This window comes from Myotis yumanensis, unplaced genomic scaffold (genome assembly GCF_028538775.1).
Source record: "Myotis yumanensis isolate MYYU_CA2020_CCGP unplaced genomic scaffold, mMyoYum1.0.hap1 SCAF_1, whole genome shotgun sequence".
Taxonomy (NCBI): Eukaryota; Metazoa; Chordata; class Mammalia; order Chiroptera; family Vespertilionidae; genus Myotis; species Myotis yumanensis.
The window spans coordinates 156,788,289-156,810,714 of NW_027223752.1; the positions used below are offsets into that span (position 1 = coordinate 156,788,289).

Consider the following 22,426-nt stretch of genomic DNA (forward strand, 5'->3'; position numbering starts at 1 on the left):
TTCCAATAACCTCTAAAAGGAGCAATGCGTCTCTTAGCATGTCTGGGCGTTGTGCTTAGCTTTTTGGAAGGAGTAAGTTGTTTATGTCCTTCACAGTGCACCTGCGATTATCACGGCAGAAATGATGGCATGGGATCAAGGTATGCTACTAAGTGTTCTAATGATTCTGAAGAAAGGGACCCCCCATCAGCCTTATTTGAAAGCAAACTGTTGATCAGAAATCAGAGGAGAGAAGGTTTAATTTGCATAAGCTTTAACTTAGTTGTGTTAATACTGGTTGCCAATGCTATGCTTTTATCTTGAGCAGTTTAGCTCTTAAAAGCCCCTCATTTTTATTTGAGGCCTTCAAACACATACAAAAGTGTTCATTGCACTTGTGTTCAGAAAATGTTCATTTCAGGAGGTCAAGCTGAAATGTGTGTGGCCCGCTCAGCCTGATTACAGAAAGCAGGGCCGATCAGGAGGTGCTAACATGCCCAGATCATTTGCTTCCCGAGTTTTCCATTTCATTTCGAGGGTTGTTCATGCCAACTGGATAGACCTTAGAAAGCAGAAAGGACTCTCATAAGAGTGAAATTACAGACGTTCATAATTAGAATTTTTCATTTTAAGATATTGGAATTTACAAAGAAAAGAGGTTTGAAAGATATGGATCAACTCTATCAGTTGCCGACACTGTAGAAGTTATTTAACCTCTGGGTTGCTTTCACATCTACCTGTGAAGTAAAAATAATTGCATACTCATAATATACAGGAGTCCTTTGAGATAGAAGTTAAATGCAAAAAGGAACTTTTGTTAGCTAACCATGGTAGACCATGGTTTTTTTTTTTAAAGGATGTTTAATGACAAAATCAGATTTTTTTTATGACTTGGTTGATGGACTTTTGAGGTTATTTGAATAGTGAGCCTCTTAAAGTAATTTGTTAAGAGTCACTCAAGTTATGTTCTATACTTTTAAACAAATTAATAAAAATTAAAACATATTATTGAGTAGTTTGTCTTGTTATTCTATAAACTTTACTTAAGTAACTCTTGGTATTTTTTTTTGAAAGATTTACTAGGTGGCTTAAGACAGTGAGGAGAACATAACAAATTAAAAAGCCCTACTTGGCAAAAGCTACGTAGCAGTTAACAACTCACGCCAGGGTACTTGAGAAACAACACAGAAGTGTTTCCTTCCCCCTGGTGGCCCCATTATTGATGGATTTTATGAAAACCATAGTGTATAATTCTTGGCAAGAGCTCTAGAAAGAATTTAGTTCTGCTGTTATTTTGTAAATGAAGAAACGAAGCCACACAGAGGCTAAAGGACTTGTGCAAGGTCACAGCACAGAGTTGATACAGTGACTGATTGATAAAGACACTGGGTCTTTCAGCTTCCAATGCAGGCTTTTCTCCATTACACTGGAATGTTAACTTAATGAGTAGAAATTGGATCATTCTGATCTAAAGTAGCACTGAAATTTGTGATAGAGAGTAGAGATGAAGAATAGGAAGTGTCGCCCTAACCGGTTTGGCTCAGTGGATAGAGCATCGGCCTGCGGACTTAAGGGTCCCAGGTTCGATTATGGCCAAGGGCATGTACCTTAGTTGCGGGCACATCCCCAGTAGGGGGTGTGCATGAGGCAGCTGATCGATGTTTCTCTCTCATTGATGTTTCTAACTCTCTCTCTCTCCCTTCCTCTCTGTAAAAAAATCAATAAAATGTATATTTTTTAAAAAGAATAGGAAGTGTCCTTATAGAATTCCAATGCTTTGTATGGTCTTCCCCTGAAGTTTATTACAGACAGGAGATGCTATTACAGACAGGAGATGCTAGCTAGCAGGACTTCGCAGCTTTGCCTTGTGGGGTGCTTTTAAAGTTCACCCACTTAACATGGTATATTTCACTGAATGGCTGATTTGTTGACTACATGTATAATGCATTATAATTTATGTTTCACTGTTCATTTTCAGCAATCCAGTGGAAATGAGTGTACAATAGGAGATAAATAGATCTTTTTTCAAGTTACAATGCATCTAAATTCTCTGATTCTTCATACTTTACACTCACACATGGGACAGGCTTGTTTTTTTATGCCTATTTTACATGTACCACTAAGCAAGGTCACGATGTGACCTGCTCACGATCATTTACGTTAGTGAGTGGTGAACGGAACAAACTTGCAGTTTCTGGTTTATTCCTTGGCCTGGAAGCAATGCACAAGACTCGTTGTTGAAATAGAGGTCAGCATTAAGCATCCAGTGTGAACACTTGCTTTTTCTTCCCTTAAAAGAGATCAATTTATAACTTCAACAGGGGATTCTTTAAAAATGGGCCATTTCATAAGGAGGTTAAGTGTACACTTTGGAGTTGGACCAATGTGGGTTGGAAGGTGACTGTGTGACCCACTAGCTATGTAACCTTGGCAAGTTACCTAATGTGGATAGGCCTCAGTTATTTTACTGTAAAAAGAAGATTGATGGTAAAAAGAGCAGGCACTCACCGAATGCCTGTTACGTGTCAGGAAGGTATAAAACTTTACATGCATTTCAATGAACCACCCTAACAAAGCTACATGGGAAAATGAAGTGGGGCAATTGGTGAGGATGGGCTTTGCCACAAAAGAGATGGCATGAGCTTAGATCTGAGCCAAGATTAGACCAACTCCAGAGCTGGTGCCTTTACCTCTTCCCCAGCATCTACCTCATAGGGCTGTCCGACAACTAAATAAGGTAATGAATATGGTGTGTGTTGGACAGGCCTGACTTACAAAGAACTTCATCAATATTAGGTGAATCATATGAAAATTCTTATAGTTGATCATTTTTAACCTATAGAAATGGCCATTTCATATGGTTTAACATAGAAGAAGATAATGATGACAAATTATTAATGAACAGGTCAGCCAGGCTCCACAAATATTTTGTGAAAACCAGTAAGGAATTTTCAGTTGATGCATGTTTCAAATAAGCATTGTTTTTTTCAAATGGGTCTCGGAACGCAGGTTTCCTCCCACTGCTCTTGTTGTGACACTAGGTCGGTGCTGTGTAATGACCTGGATATGAACGAGCTCCCCCTGAACTTCCCCGCGGACACTGTGAAGCTCCGCATAGAGAAGACCGTCATCCGCACGATCCCCGCCGATGCCTTCTACTACCTGGTGGAGCTCCAGTACCTCTGGGTGGCTTACAATTCTGTCTCCAGCCTTGAGGCCAGCAGCTTTTACAACTTGGGGCAGCTGCATGAGTTGCGCTTGGATGGGAATTCTCTAGCTGCCTTCCCTTGGGCATCTCTGCTGTACATGCCCCATCTAAGGATCCTGGATTTGCACAACAACCAAATAACGAGTGTGCCAAATGGGGCAGCCAGGTACCTGAAGAACCTCACCTACTTGGATTTATCAAGCAACAGACTAACCACACTGCCACCAGAATTCCTGGAGAGCTGGTCCCCTGTACTTACAACACTGTCCAGAAGCCGGAAGCTTTCACCAAGAAGAATTATTCTTGGTAAGCTCACAGGCCTCTGCTCCCCTCAGGTCCAGATAATTTGCTCAGCATATTGCTCAGTTGTGCAATCTTTTCATGTTTTTGAGTTTTGTTTCTTACTCTGTACTTGCACTTTGCATGGAATAGCACTTCATCAGTTGACCTAAGTCAATTTACCCATCTATCCTGGGTAGGTATAATGTGTGTGTGTGTGTGTGTGTGTGTGTGTGTGTGTGTTCTGGTGTGTTGAAATTGGGAGGAGAGTTGGCTTCATACACTCAGAGACTAATGCTGCTATTAGAGAGCCTGGAGCTGAGTGACAAAATCCACCAACCTCCGCTGGTTCTTCTGAGCACACTGATGTTCCATCCTGCCACGGTCAACCTTCTGCTCTGGTCTCTTTTCAACCCTTCATCAGCTTCTCCAGGAGGGGAGAGGGGCATCGCCATCTGTATGAGGTGGCAGCGGTTTAATTAGTTAGGAAGGATAGTAGCCAAATTTTTGTAATCTAAAAAGAAATGATGAAGACTCCAGTTATTTTACTGGCCCCAAATAGATCTCCTAATGCACATAGTCTCTTAGTTTAGTTGTATATAAACTAAGTCTCTTAGTTTAGTTTTATATATTTCTTTTTTTTTAAAAAATATATTTTATTGATTTTTTACAGAGAGGAAGGGAGAGAGATAGATAGTTAGAAACATCGATGGGAGAGAAACATCGACCAGCTGCCTCCTGCACATCTCCCACGGGGGATGTGCCTGCAACCCAGGTACATGGCCTTGACCGGAATCGAACCCGGGACCTTTCAGTCCACAGGCCGACGCTCTGTCCACTGAGCCAAACCGGTTTTGGCAAGTTTTATATATTTCAATCTTGACTTTGTTTAGGTTCTAGGAATATTTGCCTTGGGTGTTTATTTTTATTTTTAATTTAAAAAATCTATATTGTTGAGATTATTACCTTGTTCCCCCCCCCGCCCCCCCCCCCCCCATTGCCTTCCTCCACCTGGATCCTGACACACATCAGGCTTTCACCACCCTATTGTCTGTGTCCATGGGTAATGAATGTATGTATTTAAGTTCCTTGGTTAATCTCTTCCCACTCCCCCTCTCCCTTCCCTCTGAGATTCATCAGTCTGTTCCATGTTTACATGCCTCTGGTTCTATTTTATATGTCAGTTTTTTTGGTTCATTAGATTCCTGTTCATTTATTTTTATTTTCAGATTAATTGTTGATAGATATATATTTATTGCCATTTTATTGTTCATATTTTAGAATTTTTTTCATCTTCTTCTTAAAGAAGACCCTTTAACATTTCATGTAATATTGTTCATATTTTTAAATCTTTTTTCTTCTTCTTAAAGAAGACCCTTTGACAGTTCATGTAATACTGGTTTGGTGGTGAATAACTCCTTTAGCTTTTTCTTGTCTGTGAAGTTCTTTATCAGACCTTCAATTCTAAATGATGACTTTGCTGGGTAGAGCAATCTAGGTTGTAGGCCCTTGCTATTAATCACTTTGAATATTTCTTGCCACTCTCTTATGGCCTGCAAAGTTTCTGTTGAGAAATCAGCTGACAGTTGTATGGGTGCTCCCTTGTAGATAACTAACTACTTTTCTCTTGCTGATTTTAAGATTCTCTCTTTGTCTTTAACCTTTAGCATTTTAATTATGATATGTCTTGGTATGAGCCTCTTTGGATTCCTCTTGTTTAAGACTCTGTGCTTCCTGGCCTTGTATGTCTATTTCATTCATCAGGTAAGGGAAGTTTCCTCTTATTATTTTTTCAAATAGATTTTCAATTTCTTGCTCCCTCTCTTCTCTTTCTGGTACCCTCATGATGTGGATGTTGATATACTTGAAGTTGCCCCAGACTCTCCTTATACTATCTTCATATTTTTGGATTCTTCTTTCTTTTTGCTCTTCTGAGTGGGGTTTTTTAATTCTTCCTAATATTTCCAAATCATTGATTTGGTTCTCAGAATCCCCTATTGAATCCCTGTAAATTATTCTTTATTTCAGTTAGTTTATGCTTATTTTCTGACTAGTCCTTTCTTGTCTTTGAAATTCTCACCAAGATCCTTGAAAGTCTCACTAAGTCCTTTGAAGTTCTCATTAAGATCCTTGAGTAACCTTATAACCTTGTTTTGAACTCTGTATCCAGTATTTTGCTTGCTTCCATTTTTTTTTCATTTGTGACATGTTTCTTTGTCTCTGCATTCTGGTTGCTTCCATGTTTGTTTCTATATATTAGGTAGAGCTGCTATGTATCCTGGAATTGGTAGAATGGCCTTATGTAGTAGGCATCCTGTAGAGCCCAGTGGCTCAGTCTTCCCAGTCACCTGAGCTGGGCCCTCTAGGGACACCCATGTGTGGCTGTGTGCACTGTTGTGTTGTAGTTGAACCTTGATTGCTATTTGGTCACTGGGAGGGATTGACCCCCAGGCCAATTAGCTATAAGGACCAGCTATGATTATAGTGCATGAGCTGCTGTACAGGAGACACCCCTGTGGAACAGGACTTGCTTCAGTGGAGCTTTGGTGCTCTCCAAGTCTGCCCCTTGAGTGGGTCAGACATGGATGTGGTAGGGTTGTAATCTGGCATAGTCTGAAGCTGACCACCAGGTGTCCTGGCTCTGGGGAATTTCAGGAGATACAAAATCAGCTACTGCTCGTGCCTGCATGGGGCCATCTGGCACAAGCTACAGAGTGATCTGCAGATAGTTACTACTTGTGTTGGGCTTGGAGGTGCTCTAGAGAGGCCAAGCTATGAAACAAGGCAGGCTGCTGCTAGTGCTGGGTCTGGGGCCACTTATCAAGAGGTATGGGACATGCTGATGCCAGCTGCTGCTTGTTTGAGAGATTTTAGGAAAGTCTGAAGCCTGAGCAAGGATAGGCCATTCATATGGAAAAACCACTGCAAACAGCTTGGGTGAGGTGGGGTCTCAGGGAATCACCAGGTCTGGGTGAACAGTGTGGGCCAGAGACTCAGATATGGTGACAGCCTGTCAGCACTGTGGTGGGGAAGTCTCAGCAAAGGAACAATGACTTCTTCTAGCACCTTTGTCTGGGAGAAAATTGCCCCCTAGTTTTTGACCTGATGCCAGACAAATTAGTTCCTCCCTGTATGTCCCTGGATCCTTTAAGAGCTGATGGGGCTCAGAGGGAGTGAGTCCAAGTAAATCTATGCCCTGGCCCTTTAAGAGGAATGCCTGGTTCTTCAGCAGCCTCTGTTACTCAGCCACAATTCCTGCTGGTTTTTATAGCCCAAAGTTATGGGGACTTCTCTTCCTGGCATTGGAACCCTGGGCTGAGGAGTCTGGTGTGAGGCTGGGACCCCTTGCTTCTCATGAGACATCTCCACAGCCAAGATAGCCCTCTCGATTAAAAAAAAAAAAAAGCCACGCTTGGGTGTGGGACCAGCTTTTTACATGCCTCTGCTCCTCTTACCAGACTCAATGTGCTTTATTCTTTAACTAGAGGCCCAGTGCACAAAATTTGTGCCCCGGGGGTGTGTGTCCCTCAGCAAAGCCTGCACCCTCTCCAATCTGGGACCCCTTGAGGGATGTCTGACTGCCCGTTTAGGCCCGATCCTGGTGGGATTTGGCCTAAATGGGCAGTCGGACATCCCTCTCACAATCCAGGACTGCTGGCTCCCAACTGCTTGCCTGCTTGCTTGCCTGATTGCCCCTAACTGCTACTGCCTGCCAGCCTAATCACCCCCTAACCACTCCCCTGCTGCCTGATCAACACCTAACTGCTTTCCTGCTGGCCTGATTGCCCCTAACTGCCCTCCCCTGCAGGCTTGATCACCCCAAACTGCTCTCCCCTGCCACTCTGGTTGCCCCTAACTGCCCTTCCCTTCAGGCCTGGTCTCCCCCAACTGCCCTCCCCTGCAGGCCTGGTTCCCCTCCCAATTGCCCTCCCCTGAAGGCCTGGTCCCCCCTAACTGGCCTCCCCTGCAGGCCAACTGCCCTCCCCTGCTGGCCTGATCACGACAACTGCCCTCCCCTGCTGGCCATCTTGTGTCCACATGGGGGCGGCCATCTTGTGTGTTGGAGTGATGGTCAATTTGCATATTATATTTTATTAGATAGGATTCTCTAGTACCATTCATCCATATTTCAGGCAGTTCTGAATGATGGTTGTTCTGTGGATTAGTTGTAATTTTGATGTGGTTGTGGGAGGATGCGAGTACTGCATCTACCTACACTGCTATCTTGACCTGGTCTTTCTGTCTTGGGTTCTTAAAATGTAAACTCCCTCACAACAGTAAGGCTGTGTTGTCAGTTCACAAAGTGTGTCCATCAGGGCTGAAGATGAGGCTGTACTTCGAAATAACTAGTGAGCCTTTGGCTAGTGAGGTGACTTATAACCCTTTTGGAGTGAGAAGCAACTAGATGCTAAATTTGTGCCAGGAATCCCTATTGACCATATCAAATATTTGCTGAAGTCAAGTATGAAGAAAAGATAATTTGAGATTTTTTTTTAATAAAAAAGAAAATGCTGTGACAGCATATAAATGGATTTAGCATTGCTTTTGTTGAAATGTAAATGCTTTTTGGTGCTTATGAAACTAAAACCATGAGTAATCCTATCTAATAAAGAGGTAATATGCAAATTGACCATCACTCCAACACACAAGATGGCCGACCCCATGTGATCAAAGATGGCCACCACAAGATGGCCAGCAGGGGAGGACAGTTAGGGGTGACCGGGCTGGCAGAGGAGGGCAGTTGGGGGCGACAGGCCTGCAAGGGAAGGCAGTTGGGGGGACCATGCATGAAAGGGAGGGCAGTTGGGGGAGACCAGGCCTGCAGGGGAGGGCAATTGGGGGGAACAGGCCTGCAAGGGAAGGCAGTTGGGGCGACCAGGCCTGCAGGGGAGGGCAGTTGGAGGGGACAGGCCTTCAGGGGAGGGCAGTTAGGGGCAACCAGGCTGACAGGGGAGGGCAGTTAGGGGCAATCGGGCCAGCAGGGGAGCAGTTAGGCATCTATTAGGCTGGCAGGGGAGTGATTAGGGGGTGATTAGGCTGGCAGGCAGAAGCAGTTAGGGGCAATCAGGCAGGCAAGCAGGCGAGCAGTTAGGAGCCAGCAGTCCTGGATTGTGAGAGGGCTCCCAGATTGGAGAGGGTGCAGGCTGGGCTGAGGGACAACCCCCCTCCCTGTGCACGAATTTCATGCACATCTTTGTATCTCTAGTAAGAACAAGATACAAAGATGAAAAAATCAATTAAGCTTTTCTTATATTGCTATTTTACGTTTTCCCCATTGTTTATATAGTCATTGAATCATTTTTATTAGAGAATAAAAGAAATATCATAGGATGGGTTAGAGAAAAAAGACATTAATTTAATAATAGCTTTGGAGTACTTATTATGTACACTGTGAGGCACCATGTAAACCTATACTGTGGTATTTCTTTATTTTAGCTACTAATTTGTACTCCTTATGAGTAAGGCTAATAGCTAGAAATTGTCTTAATTTAAACATTTTGATTCTATTTCTTTACAGTTTTTCTATGTTCCTTTGGAAGCAATTCTTGGTTCTAATAGAATTAGCCAGTGGAGCCATGAAGTAGAAAATAAAAACAAATTAACAAATTGCTATTAATAGCTCTCTAAGGATTAGTTACTAATATTACTATGAAGAAGTAATTTATAGGACATCAGTATTTTTCACCTGTGAGTTAAATCTGCTTGAGAACTTAGGGATCAAGGGTTATGAAATTTTACCGTCACATTTTAAGGTTCAGATTCTTCAAAAGCAGGTTCTTTAAAGGTAGTAACATGAAAATACTTTTGATTAACATTAAATTTCAGAAGCAGGATATGTAATTGTACATAAAGCACCATCATAACTCCTTTAGAATGGGTGAATAAAAAGACTGAAAAGATATACTAGTTGGTGAACTGTCCTTTTTGGGTGGTGGGCCATTTTTTCACTTTTTTATATTTTTAAATCATTCTGAAATGATCATGCATTACTTTTAAAATGATGATAATATCATGATAATGAATAACAAAAGATATTTTGAAACATGTCAAGCCATGGCAGCAGCTGGCCTTCACAAAGTCTAGGGAACAGAAGGGGAAAGAAGTGCTACCTACCCTCTTAAAGAGGACTTTTCATTTGTGAGTCACACACAGAAAACTCGGTTTCCTCAGCTGGCAAATGGAGATGGGAGGACTGACCCATCTTGCTCATAGGACTGTAATGAGCACATAATGAGACATTTTCTGTGATAGTTCGTTAGCTGAGGTGGACAGCCTCTGAGGTTATGATTTTAGATCAACAATAAACCTCAGCAGCTGGGACCGAGATGGCAGTGTCTTATACAGAAAGGCCTCTCTACTTTGGCTTGTTTGTTAGTCTAATTATATTTGAGTCTTCAAATTTCATCATTAAACTAAGGTGACGAGAACCGAACCTAGATTTTCTAGAACTCAGTGTTTAACTGTAGCAATTATATCTTTCCAGGCGCCCTGGAGAATTTACTGGTGTACTATTAGAGTGGGATGCAGTCTGCTTCTATTTCATTTTTATTGTCCGGTATTTATTACTGTCAGCAGATGGAGGTTCTAATCTACACTAATAAAAGACAAAGATGGTAATTGACCATACCTTTGCTACGCTTCCCATTGGCTAATCAGGGCGATATGCAAATTAACTGCCAACAAAGATGGCGGTTAACCACCAACAAAGATGGTGGTTAATTTGCATACGTAGGCGCAATGCTGGGAGGTGAAAGGGGAAGGACGGAAGAAGCCCCCCTGCCGCTGACGGTGATCGGAAACCAAGGCGGCAGCTAAGAGCCGGGTGGCAGGGCAAAGGCGCCTTTGCCCTGCCCCCCCGGCTCGTGATCGGAGAACCGGGCGCCTTTGCCCACCCCCCGGCCAGTGATCGCGCGAAGCAGGGGCGGAGCTGGCGATGGGAGCTGGGGGTCCCCTGCCCAGGCCTAATGCCTTGGCCACAGGCGTTAGGCCTGGGCAGGGGCGGAGCCGGCAATCGCAGGGAGCAGGGGCCGAGTTGGCGATGGTGGGGAGCTGGGGGTCCCCTGCCCAGGCCTAAGGCCTCTGCCAGAGGCCTTAGGTCTGGGCAGGGGCGGTGCCAGAGATCACGGGTAGCAGGGGCGGAGCCAGCAGATGGTGGGCACTGGGGGTCCCCTGCCCAGGCCTAACGCCTTGGCCAGAGGCATTAGGCCTGGGCAGGGGTGTAACCAGCCATCGCGGGGAGCAGGGGTGGAGTTAGCAATCATGGGCAGGGGCGGAGTCAGCGATCATAGGGAGCTGGGGGTCCCCTTCCCAGGCCTAATGCCTTGGCCAGAGGTATTAGGCCTGGGCAGGGGAGGAGCCAGCCATCACGGGGAGCAGGGGCGGAGTCAGCGATCGTGGGCAGCTGGAGGTCCCCTGCCCAGGCCTAACGCCTCGGTCAGAGGCATTAGGTCTAGGCAGGGGCAGAGTGGGAGATTACGGGGAGCTGGGGGTCCCCTGCCCAGGCCTAATGCCTTGGCCAGAGGTGTTAGGTCTGGGCAGGGGCGGTGCCAGCGATCACGGGTAGCAGGGGCAGAGCCGGCGATGGTGGGAGCTTGGGGTCCCCTGCCCAGGCCTAATGCCTTTGCCAGAGGCATTAGGCCTGGACAGGGGAGGAGCCTGCGATTGCGGGGAGCAGGGGGTCCCCTGCCCATGGCATTAGGCCTGGGCAGGGGCAGAACTGACAATCGCGGGGAGCTGGGGGTCCCCTGCCCAGGCCTAATGCCCCGGCCAGAGGTGTTAAGTCTGGGCAGGGGCCAAGCCGGCAATTGGTGTGAACTACAGAAGAAACACCTTTTCTGACTGCTCATTGGCTTAGCTCCCTGTATGCCACTGGTAATATTCTTAGTAACTTGGGTAATAAGAATCCAAATAGGTGATCTAGGGTTTTTTACCACACTCCTGGAGAAAAACAGGAAGGTCCACTGTTGGAGGGTTAAGAAATGTCATATCCTGTCCTAGCTTGTTTTGCTCAGTGGATAATGCCTTGGCCTGCCCACCGCAGGGTCTGGGTTCAATTCTGACTAAGGTCATGTACCTAGGTTTCAGGCTCCTCCCTGGCCTGGGCCCAGGTCAGGGCTCATGCAGGAGGCAACCAATCAAAGTGTTCCTCTCACTTTGATGTTTCTCTCTGTCTTTCCCTTTCTCTTCCACATTCTCTAAAAATCAATGGAAACATATCCTCAGGTGAGGATAAAAAATAAATAAATAAATAAATGTCATATCCTATGAAAGACACATCTTGAAAATGCCTAAAGAAAGTTGTCATTTTTTCACGGTAAAGGGACTGGAGTCCGTGTTGATGAAAACACCTTGGTGGCTGCGGTGACTGGCAGTGGCTGCAGCAGCGGGGTGATGGGGCTGGTGCCTTCCCCTGATCAGCCCGGTCACCTCCCACAAAGGGAGGCCAGACTGTGGCTTAGGCCCGCTCCCCAAGGGGAGCAGGGAGCAGGGAGTAAGACATCCCCTGAGGGCTCCCAGTATGTGATAGGGGGCAAGCTGGGCTGAGGGACGCCCCCCCTCCAGTGCACAAATTTTTGTGCACTGGGCCTCTAGTTGTAATAATAATAGAAATGGCGACCATTGATGGAGTGCTTACTCAGGGCCAAGCCTAGTTCTTATACTTTACAGGTATATCTTCTTCTAGCCTCATAGTAACCCTGTAGTAAGTACCATTTCATCCCCATTTTGTAGAGGAAATTAGGCGCAAGGTAAGCCACTTGACCAAATTCACTCACCACGTAGCAATGGAGCTGGGATATGAGTGCAGTCTGTTTGGCACCTGAACCCATGCTCTTCCTCACTCCTTTGTAATTCGGGGTATGGTGTGTAATAGTACCAGACTCACGTTCCTCCCAAATGCATTACTTTACTGAGCTCTTTATATCCTGTATTTAGTTAATGAAAATTTAGGCAGAGGCTTTTCCATTACTCCCTCTCTCTTCCACATGAGTAAAAATACCAACTTAATAAAACTGTCCTTTAGTGTATCCGTAAAACATAAACTAGTGTCCTGCAAGTAAGCATTTAAATTAACTATGAAACTAGATTAGATTTTTGATTTGCAGTACAGGTAAATTTCCATGGCTTCTTTCTCAAGAATAAGCAAATATTTATATAGGCAGGCTCCATAGGTCTTACACTGTTTATCTTGGAGGAAAGAGCCTGCAGTAGGAGAGGTCATACAATGCCTTTTTGGGTGTTTCTCCCTGGTACCCAAATTGCTACACTGTAAACATGGGCTTTTCCGTAATCAGAATGGAGTTCACCTGAAGGGCTGTGGCGGCCCCAGTACTTCCACAGAATTTTCGGAATGGCATTCATTTAATTCAGCAAACACTCCTCAGTCCCTGTGGTGTGCCTCTCCTTTGCTAGCAAGTTCCACATGGCTAAGGCTTACTCCCTGCCAGGTGCCCTTCTGAGGACTCCTGGGGTACCCTAGCCTTCTGAAAAACCATTAGGTGGGTCTGTAATCAACACCATCCTCTTTACCAGCTGACAAAGAGGTGGAGTCAAGCTTTAATCATAGTCCCTCTCCTGAGATATCTTCTTTTATTCTTTAAACTTTTATTTATTTATTTATTATTTATTTGTTTATTTTTACTTTTTCTTGAATTTATTGGAGTGACATTTGTTAATAGAATTATATAGGTTTCAGGTATACAATTCTATAATACATCATCTGTATATTGTATTGTGTGTTCACCCCCCTAAGCCAACTCTTCTTCCGTTCCATTTATCTCCTCTTTACCCTCTGCTACCTTTTCCCACCTCCCTTTTCCCCTGGTAAGCACCATACTATTGTCTGTGTCTATGAGGTGTTTTTTATTTTCTTTGCTTAATCCTTTTACCCTTTTCACCCAGCTCTCCAACTCCTTTCCACTCTGTCAGCTGTCAGTCTGTTCTCTGTAACTATCAGTCTGTTTTTATTTTTTTGTTAGCCTATTTAATCCAATTACTGTGATGCATGGAAAGCATTACCCCTTTAGAAAAAAGATAAGGCAAAGTCCATCTGGCCCTGGCCAAGAATACAATCTAAAATAAATTAATTAATGCAAATTACTGTGACTGCGGTTGGCACGTTGCTTTGAAGGAATGCAGTACAAGTAACACTTTAACTTCAGAGGGCTCTTGTACCTTTGTCCCCAGAAGAAAAAACACTTGATGAATGTGTTCAGCACTTAGATGGCTGTTATTCAGGTTTTTAAAGTTGTACCTTTGACCTTAGATATTCCAAAGCTGGAATAAATGCACGTTTTGTTCTTGAGGGGTTTGAAGATATTTCCCTGGTTTACATAACTTTTAGATATAGCAAGTTGGATTAATTTTTAAAAGAATTTTACTTCATTGTTAACACATTTTTATAACAGTTTCAAAGCTCGAATGAAACTGCTAACGTTACAGCTCTTTGATCTCCCCCTATGTAGACGTTTGTACTCCAGATATCACTGCCTTGACATTGGTTATTTGTAGATAACAGCACTTCTAACGGCCACCTGTGGCTCTAGCTGTTTTTAGGTGATGAAGAAATGAGTTATGGTAGAAGGAGTATTAGATTAGGAGGCTACAGCATGTGGGATTAGGACTACTTATGAAGCCATGAAAGTGATCTTGGTGCTTTAATGTCCTTTGGTGTGAAATTGGAAAAATCATACTAGCTTCATGAGGTCCATGTAAGACATATACATGGTGGTGGAGAATGAGAGCTTTAAGATCAGGATCGTGAGGTCCAAATCCTGACTGCATCCCAGTTGGGCAGACCCCTTAACCCTCCAGAGCATTGGTTTTCTCCTCCTTAAAGTGAGGATGATACTAATATCATCCGCCTCATGCTGTTGTCAGACAAATCCTTGGGCATGCTGAGCACTGTTGGGGGACAATGTCCCATTGTCCCTCACATCTCTGCATGTCTGCTGAGCAGTGGCAGGCACTGACTGCCTTTTGTTCTGAACGATCTTTTCAAGAATATTTGTGTAGAGAGCTGCTTTGAAAGGTAGAGGTATGTCCCCCTCCAGAGCAAAGGGTAGGCATGCTTACTGCCCGGTGCAACAAAGATAATCTCTCCCTTCAGAGCTGTGAGTAATAAACTGTCCTTCATCTCTGAGCAGGAGTCTTGTGTCTTCTGCCAACATCTAAAAAATTGGTGAACTGGGATGAGTTGGTCACTCTAGAATAGGATAAAACTTAGACCTTGTTACAATTCTTGACAAATATAGTCTTTGCAACATAGGAGGCAATCAATAACTGTCAACTTGTATTGTTATCTTATAAAGAAAAAATCTTGGATAGCAGGTGTTTTGAAAGTATAAAGTATTCTACACATATTACTTATTACATGACAGGATGAATTTGATGTTTGTTGGCAGGTTGAATAGAATTCAAATCAATGTTAGGGAACTGGTCATAGATTCACAGGACTAATTATAAGAGGAAGAAGTCTAAGGTAATTGACCATGAAAGAAAAGGAATTTCTAGGATAGTTGAAAAAACACAAACAGTAAATGCTTACCAATACTGGCAGAAAATAATCATCAGTCATGAAGTGCTATTATAATAAAAACTAGAGGCCCGATGCATGAAATTCATGCAAGAGTAGGCCTTCCTTCCCCCAGCTGCCGGTACTGGCTTCCCTCTGGCACCTGGGACCTGGGCTTCCCTCGCAGCCCCAGCTTCGTCCGGAAGGTCATCCAGAAGGATGTCCAGTCTAATTAGCATATTACGCTTTTATTATTATAGATAGGCATAAATAGAAATCTAGAATTTATAGTGAACAGTTAAATCTTCCACCATGGTTAGAATTTTTTAAAATTGCAATTCTGTCGTTTCTCCTTAGGAATCATTGTATAATCCACTCCATTAGTAAAAAGTCACAACCACAAATCTTCCTGAGGTAAATCCTTTCAACCTTAGGCTAGTGGGAGGCTGCTACGGGACATCACCCTTAAGATCCTTAGAGAGACTTTGTCTGACTGCAGGCTCTGAAGCACCATCTTAGATCCCTCTGAGATCTTAGCAAATGCTATTGTAATCTCACCCACACTGGATTAATTTTCACTCTGAAGCTCTTTCTTAATTTGAAAATTTTGGAGAGGCTCAGTATAAAAAACAGCTTTATTATTTTTTATTTTTTAATTATAGTTTCCATTCAATATTATTTTGTATTAGATTCAGGTGTACAGCATAAAGCTTAGACAATTCTATACTTTACAAAGTAATCCCCCCAGTATTTCAAGTACCCACCTGGCACCATATGTAGTTATTATATTATTGACTATATTCCCTATGCTGTACTTTACATCCCCATAACTATTCTGTAACTACTAATTTGTACTCCTTAATGCCTTCACAGTCTTTACCCAGCCCCCCAACTCCCCTCCAATATGGCAACTATCAGTCTGATCTCTGTATCTATGAGTCTGCTTTTATTTTGTTTATTTTGCTCTTTAGATTTCACATATAAGTGAAATCATATGGTATTTGTTTTTCTCTGTCCGACTTATGCCACTTGCGTAATACCCTCTAGGTCTATCCATGCTGTCGCATATATTGGATTTCATTCTTTTTATTGTTGGGTAATATTCTAATGTATAAAAATACCACAACCTTTTTATCCAACGGTCTATTGATGGACACTTGGGTTGCTTCCTTACCTTGGCTATTGTAAATAATGGGGTGCACATATTCTTTTCAATTAGTGTTTTAGGTTTCTTCAGATATATACCCAGAAGTGGAATCCCTGGATCATAAAGAAGTTCTATTTTTATTTTTTGAGGAACCTCTATACTGAAACAGTTTTATTATTGGATCCAACAGGTTTTGGTTCTTTTATATATATATATTTTAAATATATTTTATTGATTTTTTACAGAGCGGAAGGGAGAGATAGAGAGTTAGAAACCTCGATGAGAGAGAAACATCGACCAGCTGCCTCCTGCACATCTCCCACTGGGGATGTGCCCGCAACCCAGGTACATGCCCTTTGACCGGAATCGAACCCGGGACCTTTCAGTCCGCAGGCCGACGCTCTATCCACCGAGCCAAACCGGTTTCGGCGGTTCTTTTATATTTATATTAGCTTTTATATATAAAAATACTTTATATTTATACTTCATATCTTCGGTTAGCTGATGTCTCTTTACATTTTATTGTGAGAAGCAAGAAGATGCCAGACAGCACTCTGTGTGGAAATATCCTTAGCTAGAACATTTATTTATTGAATATGTTTCCTATTTTTCCTGTTAACCACAGGTGACAGTGTTGCTGAGCTTTTTGCCACTCCATAACAAGGGTCCCCTTCCCTCTAGTTTCCGGTAGCATTCTCCTCACTATCCTTTGAGCTCACACTGACAACCTCCTTGAAGACCAACACATTTTGGCTAATAACTCTGACAGCTGAGGCAGGTCCTGAAGGCACTTGCAGCAGGAGGTTGTCAGCCAACGGTGTTCCTGGCTGCTGATTCTCTCCTGAAGGGGAATTTGGGCAATATATCTTCATGGCTACCACATAGGAAACTCATGCCAAGCCATGTTCTAACCTCTACCAATCTTTCCAGTTTTATCTCCTGACACTGTCTGCATCTCACTCAATGCTTTTGCTGCACAGAAGTTGTACTACCTCAATATGTCTGCAGATCACACACAATCATGACATAGTGCAGGCTGAGTTAGGTGCCTCTCAGCATCCTATAATACTTACCCTATACAGTAGGTCCTCGGGTTATATCGGAGACCTGTTCCTATGGCACGACGTAACGCAATTTTTGCCATAAGTCAGAACCCACCTACGTAAGCACCTACGTCACTCACATGGAGCACATACACAGCAGTAATGAAATGAAACAGTAAAAAAAATTTAAAGGAAAGATAACAATTCCTGCCCTTTACTTGTGTTAAATAAATAAAAAACATAAAGCACATATGTACATATATCAAAATGACGAAACTTTTTTTTTTATAAATAAATGAGAGATGGAAATGTAACCATGAAATGACATAACCCAAGGACGGTCTGTATAATAAAAGGGTAATATGCAAATTGACCCTAACGGCAGAATGACTGGTAATGACCGGTCACTATGACATGCACTGACCACCAGAGGCAGATGCTCTCAATGCAGGAACTTCCCCCTGGTGGTCAGTGCGCTCCCACAAGGGGAGCTCCACTCAGCCACAAGCCGGGCTGACAGCTGCAAGTGCAACAGTGGTGGCGGGAACCTCTCCTGCCTTTTCTGCAGAGGTAAGGATGTCTGACTGCCATGGGGAGTGAGCCTAAGCTGGCAGGTGGACATCCCCTGAGGGGTCCCAAGCTGCGAGAGGGCACAGGCCGGGCTGAGGGACCTCCCCCCCAATCCCCAGAGTGCATGAATTTTCATGCATTGAGCCTCTAGTAATAATATAAGTACTTTCATAGCACCCTAGAAATATCTCTATCACTTTGTTTATGACATTCTGTGTTACTAGGATTCAAATCTTGCCTCTGACACTAATTAGCTATGTGACCTTGGTCAAATTATTTGGTTTCTCTGTGTCTTAGCTTCTTCATCTTTACAGGGGGAATAACAATACTCTCCTCTATATAGGGTTGTTGGGATTAAATGAGAAAATACTAGTAAGTGCTTAGAACAAAGTACAGAGTAAGTGCTCAATGACTGTTAACTATGACCCTTAATGATATGAACTGAGAGGATTTGTTCATTCATGTGACTGGATCCAGGGAAAAACTGATAGAAAGGTGACTCCATTTCATCCCTGAGTGTACTTCTGTTTTTAGGGAGACAGTGCAGACACCTGCTTCTCAAGAGGCTGTGATGTAAACGAAAGCCATCAGAATAACCTTCATCAGCCTTTTCCTCCTTCTGGTTTAGGTCTGCAGGACAACCCGTGGTTCTGTGACTGTCACATTTCCAAAATGATCGAGATATCCAAAGTTGCTGATCCTGCCATAGTACTTCTTGATCCACTGATGGTCTGCAGTGAGCCCGAGCGCCTGACAGGGATTTTATTTCAGCGGGCTGAGCTGGATCAGTGTCTGAAGCCATCGGTGATGATCTCGGCCACCCGAATCACGTCTGCTCTGGGCAGTAATGTCCTGCTACGGTGTGATGCCACTGGCTACCCCACCCCGCAACTCACATGGGCCAAATCTGACCACTCACCTATTAATTACACAGGTATTTTTTTAAATTCGGGCCTATGTTGAAACAAAGTTTTCAAACATCTGTATTTAATCTCAGGTTTGGGGAATAGTTGCAATTTGCTCATTAATTCTAATAAAATATGCCAAGAGTGTTAGTTAAAAGGGATTTGAAAGTTCATTTTCTTAGTTAATATTTTCCTCAGTTGGTATCTGACTAACTGCATGAATGAAATTAGAAAATCTGATTTTTTTTCTTAGAAAACTTGATCCAGTGCATGAATGACTACAGAGAAGGCCTTTGTCTTGCTATGTCATCTTGGATATGACTCACTTTAAAATATATAATGATTACAATTTTCTCAGAAAGGATTTTAATATCAGTTTCTCAATTTATTTATTTATTTATTTATTTAATATATTTTATTGATTTTTTACAGAGAAGAAGGAAGAGGGACAGAGAGTTAGAAACATCAATGAGAGAGATCGATCAGCTGCCTCCTGCACGCCCCCTACTGGGGATGTGCCCGCAACCAAGGTACATGCCCTTGACCGGAATCGAACCTGGGACCCTTGAGTCCGCAGGCAGACGCTCTATCCACTGAGCCAAACCGGTTCGGCAGTTTCTCATTTTTAAATGATGATTTAAATAATTACATGCAAACATTATTGTGAATCCAAAAGTATAATTTTTGGAAATATTGTTTTCATAGACTTTTCAGATCCTACTATGTCTAAGTCAATGCTTTGGCCTTAGTTTCTATAGTGATATTCTGATGACTAAAGCAATCTGTTCTTAAAACTCCTGAAAGTTAAATTAAATCAAGTTTCAAATAATGAAACCTGATAAAAAAAAAAAAGTCAAGGCTTAATATCCTTACATATAGATAGTAAATGGTCCATACCTTGAGGTGTGAGTTAAATTTTGGGCTCTTGGGATACTGCTTAGTGTATTAGTTTTCAGAAAGCTTCAGAAATCAAGACAGAATGGAAACGTGTCAGATTTAAGTGTTTAGGAAAGTGAAATTCCAATTTTTCAAAAACTATATATTATTCTACAAATAAAAGAAACAGTGGTTTACTAGTTTATGTAAACTAAATATAAAATAAAAGATTGAGAATACAAATTATGACCCCTTCATGCCAGAAAATGATCTGCTGTGCCCTCTGTAGATAGATAGCATTTTATTTCAATGAAGAAATATTTGTGGAAATATTAAATTAAGGCCTTGTGATAAATATTTTATAGGACAATAGTGAATTAAAATTAGAAGGGATCTTTGAGATCACTTTGTCTTATCCCCTTATTTTAAAAATACAGAAACAGAGGCCTAAAGACACTAATTGACAAGTCTGAAATTACATACTACTTAGTGGACAAAAGTTTACTAAAATGAAGTCTCCCAATTCACAGTCCCATGTCTCTTAAAAATACTATTTTCTGTATAGACTCATGGCATCTGGCATGTCCTAGACCAGTGATGGCGAACTTATGACACACGTGTCAGAGGTGACACGTGAACTCATTTTTTTGGTTGATTTTTCTTTGTTAAATGGCATTTAAATATATAAAATAAATATCAAAAATATAAATTTTTGTTTTACTATGGTTGCAAATATCAAAAAATTTCTATATGTGACACGGCACCAGTTAGGGTTTTTCAAAATGCTGACACGCCAAGCTCAAAAGGTTCACCATCACTGACCTAGACCTTCATGTAGGCAATTTATGGAACCATCAACTGCCATTAGGGACTTGCTGTATGCCACTTCCCTCTTGGCGTATGGAAAAGGGACGCATGTAGAACCAAACAGTTGCTTCTTTTTCAGTTGGCATGTTGCTTTTTCCCTCCTCACAGAATTACATATATGTTTTTTCTTCCAGTAATTCAGGAATCTCCAGGGGAAGGAGTCAGATGGTCGGTGATCAGCTTGACAGACATTTCTTACAAGGATGCCGGGGATTACAAGTGTAAGGCCAAAAATTTGGCTGGGATGTCAGAAGCCCTGGTTACTGTGACAGTGGTTGGTGTTGTCACGACCACCGTAGCACCAGACAGTTCTGAAAGAAGGAATGGAGATCACCCTGGGCGAGAAGTCCAGCCAGGACCTAGAAGATCTATATCCATACCTGGTTCATCGCCATCTCCCTGGCCTTCTTCCTCCACTTCTTTCTCTCCCTCTTCTTCCACTTTTCTTTCTACTTCTACTTCATTTCTTCCTTCTGCTGCTTCCTTCTCCTTATACCCTTTCTTCTCCTCCGTTGTTTCTCCCACCACAACTCCAAGCACTAAAATTTCAACAAGCACCACCATGGCCAGCCGACAGTCACTCCAGCTCCATCCAGATGGGGAAAGAAATTTAAAGGTGGAGATGGGTGGAAGTAAGTGTCCCCCAACTAGTGCAAGTAGAAAAGAAGAGCCGGCATTATTGGATCGACCCACAATAGAAAATCTCAGGGCAGTCAGCGAGACCAAAGAGAGCGTGACCTTGATGTGGGACACCATCAACACCATGCATAACTCTGAGGTGACCGTGTTGTATTCCAAGCATGGGGATAAGGACCTGCTGCTGCTGAATGCAGACTTCAGCAAGAACCAAGTAACCATAGATGGCCTGGAGCCTGGTAGGCAGTACATAGCATGTGTCTGTCCAAAAGGAGCGCCTCCCCAGAAAGACCAATGTATCACCTTTTCTACTGACAGTGTTGGAGAAGGTCATTCTCAAGAGCCCTTCCTTATTGCGGTGAGCGGCGCTGCCTGTGTGGTTGTCTTGCCATTGATTTTTTTCCTGTTGTATAAAGTTTGCAAACTGCAATGTAAGTCAGAATCCTTCTGGGAAGAAGATTTGGAGAAAGAGACTTATATCCAATTTGAAACCCTGTCCCCAAGGTCTCAAAGTTTAGGGGAACTTTGGACACGCAGGCACAGAGAGGATCCCGAAAAATTGCTGCTTTGTTCTGGGCCAAGTGTGGAATCTCAGATGACTTTTAAAAGTGAAGAGATCTAGACCAGATTATTATTGCTAAGATTATATAGCTCAGGCACACAAGAACGCACAAAATATCTTCCAAAAAATGAAGAATTTGAGGGTGTATTTGCCTCTTTGTTTGGATGACTTTTAGACTTTCACATCTTCCATAAAAATCACAAATGGGGTGATTTTGTGTTTTAAAAAACTACCATCAGACCTCTGAACTGAACAAGCTTTTTATTCTTTTTGTTTTTTAAATCAAATCTTTATTGTTGAAAGTATTACTTATGTTCCCCTTTCCCCCGCATTGACCCCTTCTAGCCTGCACCCCCCCACCCCCCACCCCAGACCTTCACCACCCTTTTGTCTGTGTCCATGAGTTATGTATATATGCATACGATGAACAGACAATCTTGATTTTTTTTGTGTGGAAGGTGTACATGGAAATAATCTTTGCAACAGTGCTTATTAACACATTGCAGACAGATCACGAGAATTCTTGTGTTTTCTGTCCTAAGGCTTGTGATCAATCATACTTTAAAAAGATATTATCTTGTAAGAACATGTAATAAATAACTTCAAAATGCAATGGGTATTTAATTTTAAAGAGTGCCTTTAACATTTATGTGAAACGTTTTTTGTACTTGTTCAATAGAAACTTATGGGGCCACTGGGTAAAGCAAGCAATACAATTACTAGTCCATAATGTGTTAAGTTAGACATATGTTTTAGGGCAGTGGTCGGCAAACTGCGGCTCGGCAAACCGCGACTCGTGAGCCACATGCGGCTCTTTGGCCCCTTGAGTGTGGCTCTTCCAC

The 22,426-nt window shown here is 42.7% G+C and overlaps 1 protein-coding gene across 1 annotated transcript; it reads left to right on the forward strand.

Moving 5' to 3' along the window:
* The first annotated feature begins 24 nt into the window (after nucleotides 1–24).
* Nucleotides 25–22,194, forward strand: LRIT3 (leucine rich repeat, Ig-like and transmembrane domains 3). The gene is made up of 4 exons (XM_070408702.1): nucleotides 25–140; nucleotides 3,021–3,493; nucleotides 18,367–18,672; nucleotides 20,521–22,194. Exons 1-4 carry the CDS (start codon nucleotides 25–27, stop codon nucleotides 21,642–21,644), a joined length of 2,019 nt encoding a protein of 672 aa, XP_070264803.1. The 3' UTR covers nucleotides 21,645–22,194.
* Nucleotides 22,195–22,426: the final 232 nt, after the last annotated feature.

Excerpts from the sequence above, each read along its gene's own strand:
- LRIT3 (XM_070408702.1), top strand. The coding sequence starts at position 25 with ATGCGTCTCTTAGCATGTCTGGGCGTTGTGCTTAGCTTTTTGGAAGGA. Across the intron at positions 3,494-18,366 it reads ACCAAGAAGAATTATTCTTG|GTCTGCAGGACAACCCGTGG; the intron begins GTAAGCTCACAG and ends CTTCTGGTTTAG. Across the intron at positions 18,673-20,520 it reads CTCACCTATTAATTACACAG|TAATTCAGGAATCTCCAGGG; the intron begins GTATTTTTTTAA and ends TTTTTCTTCCAG.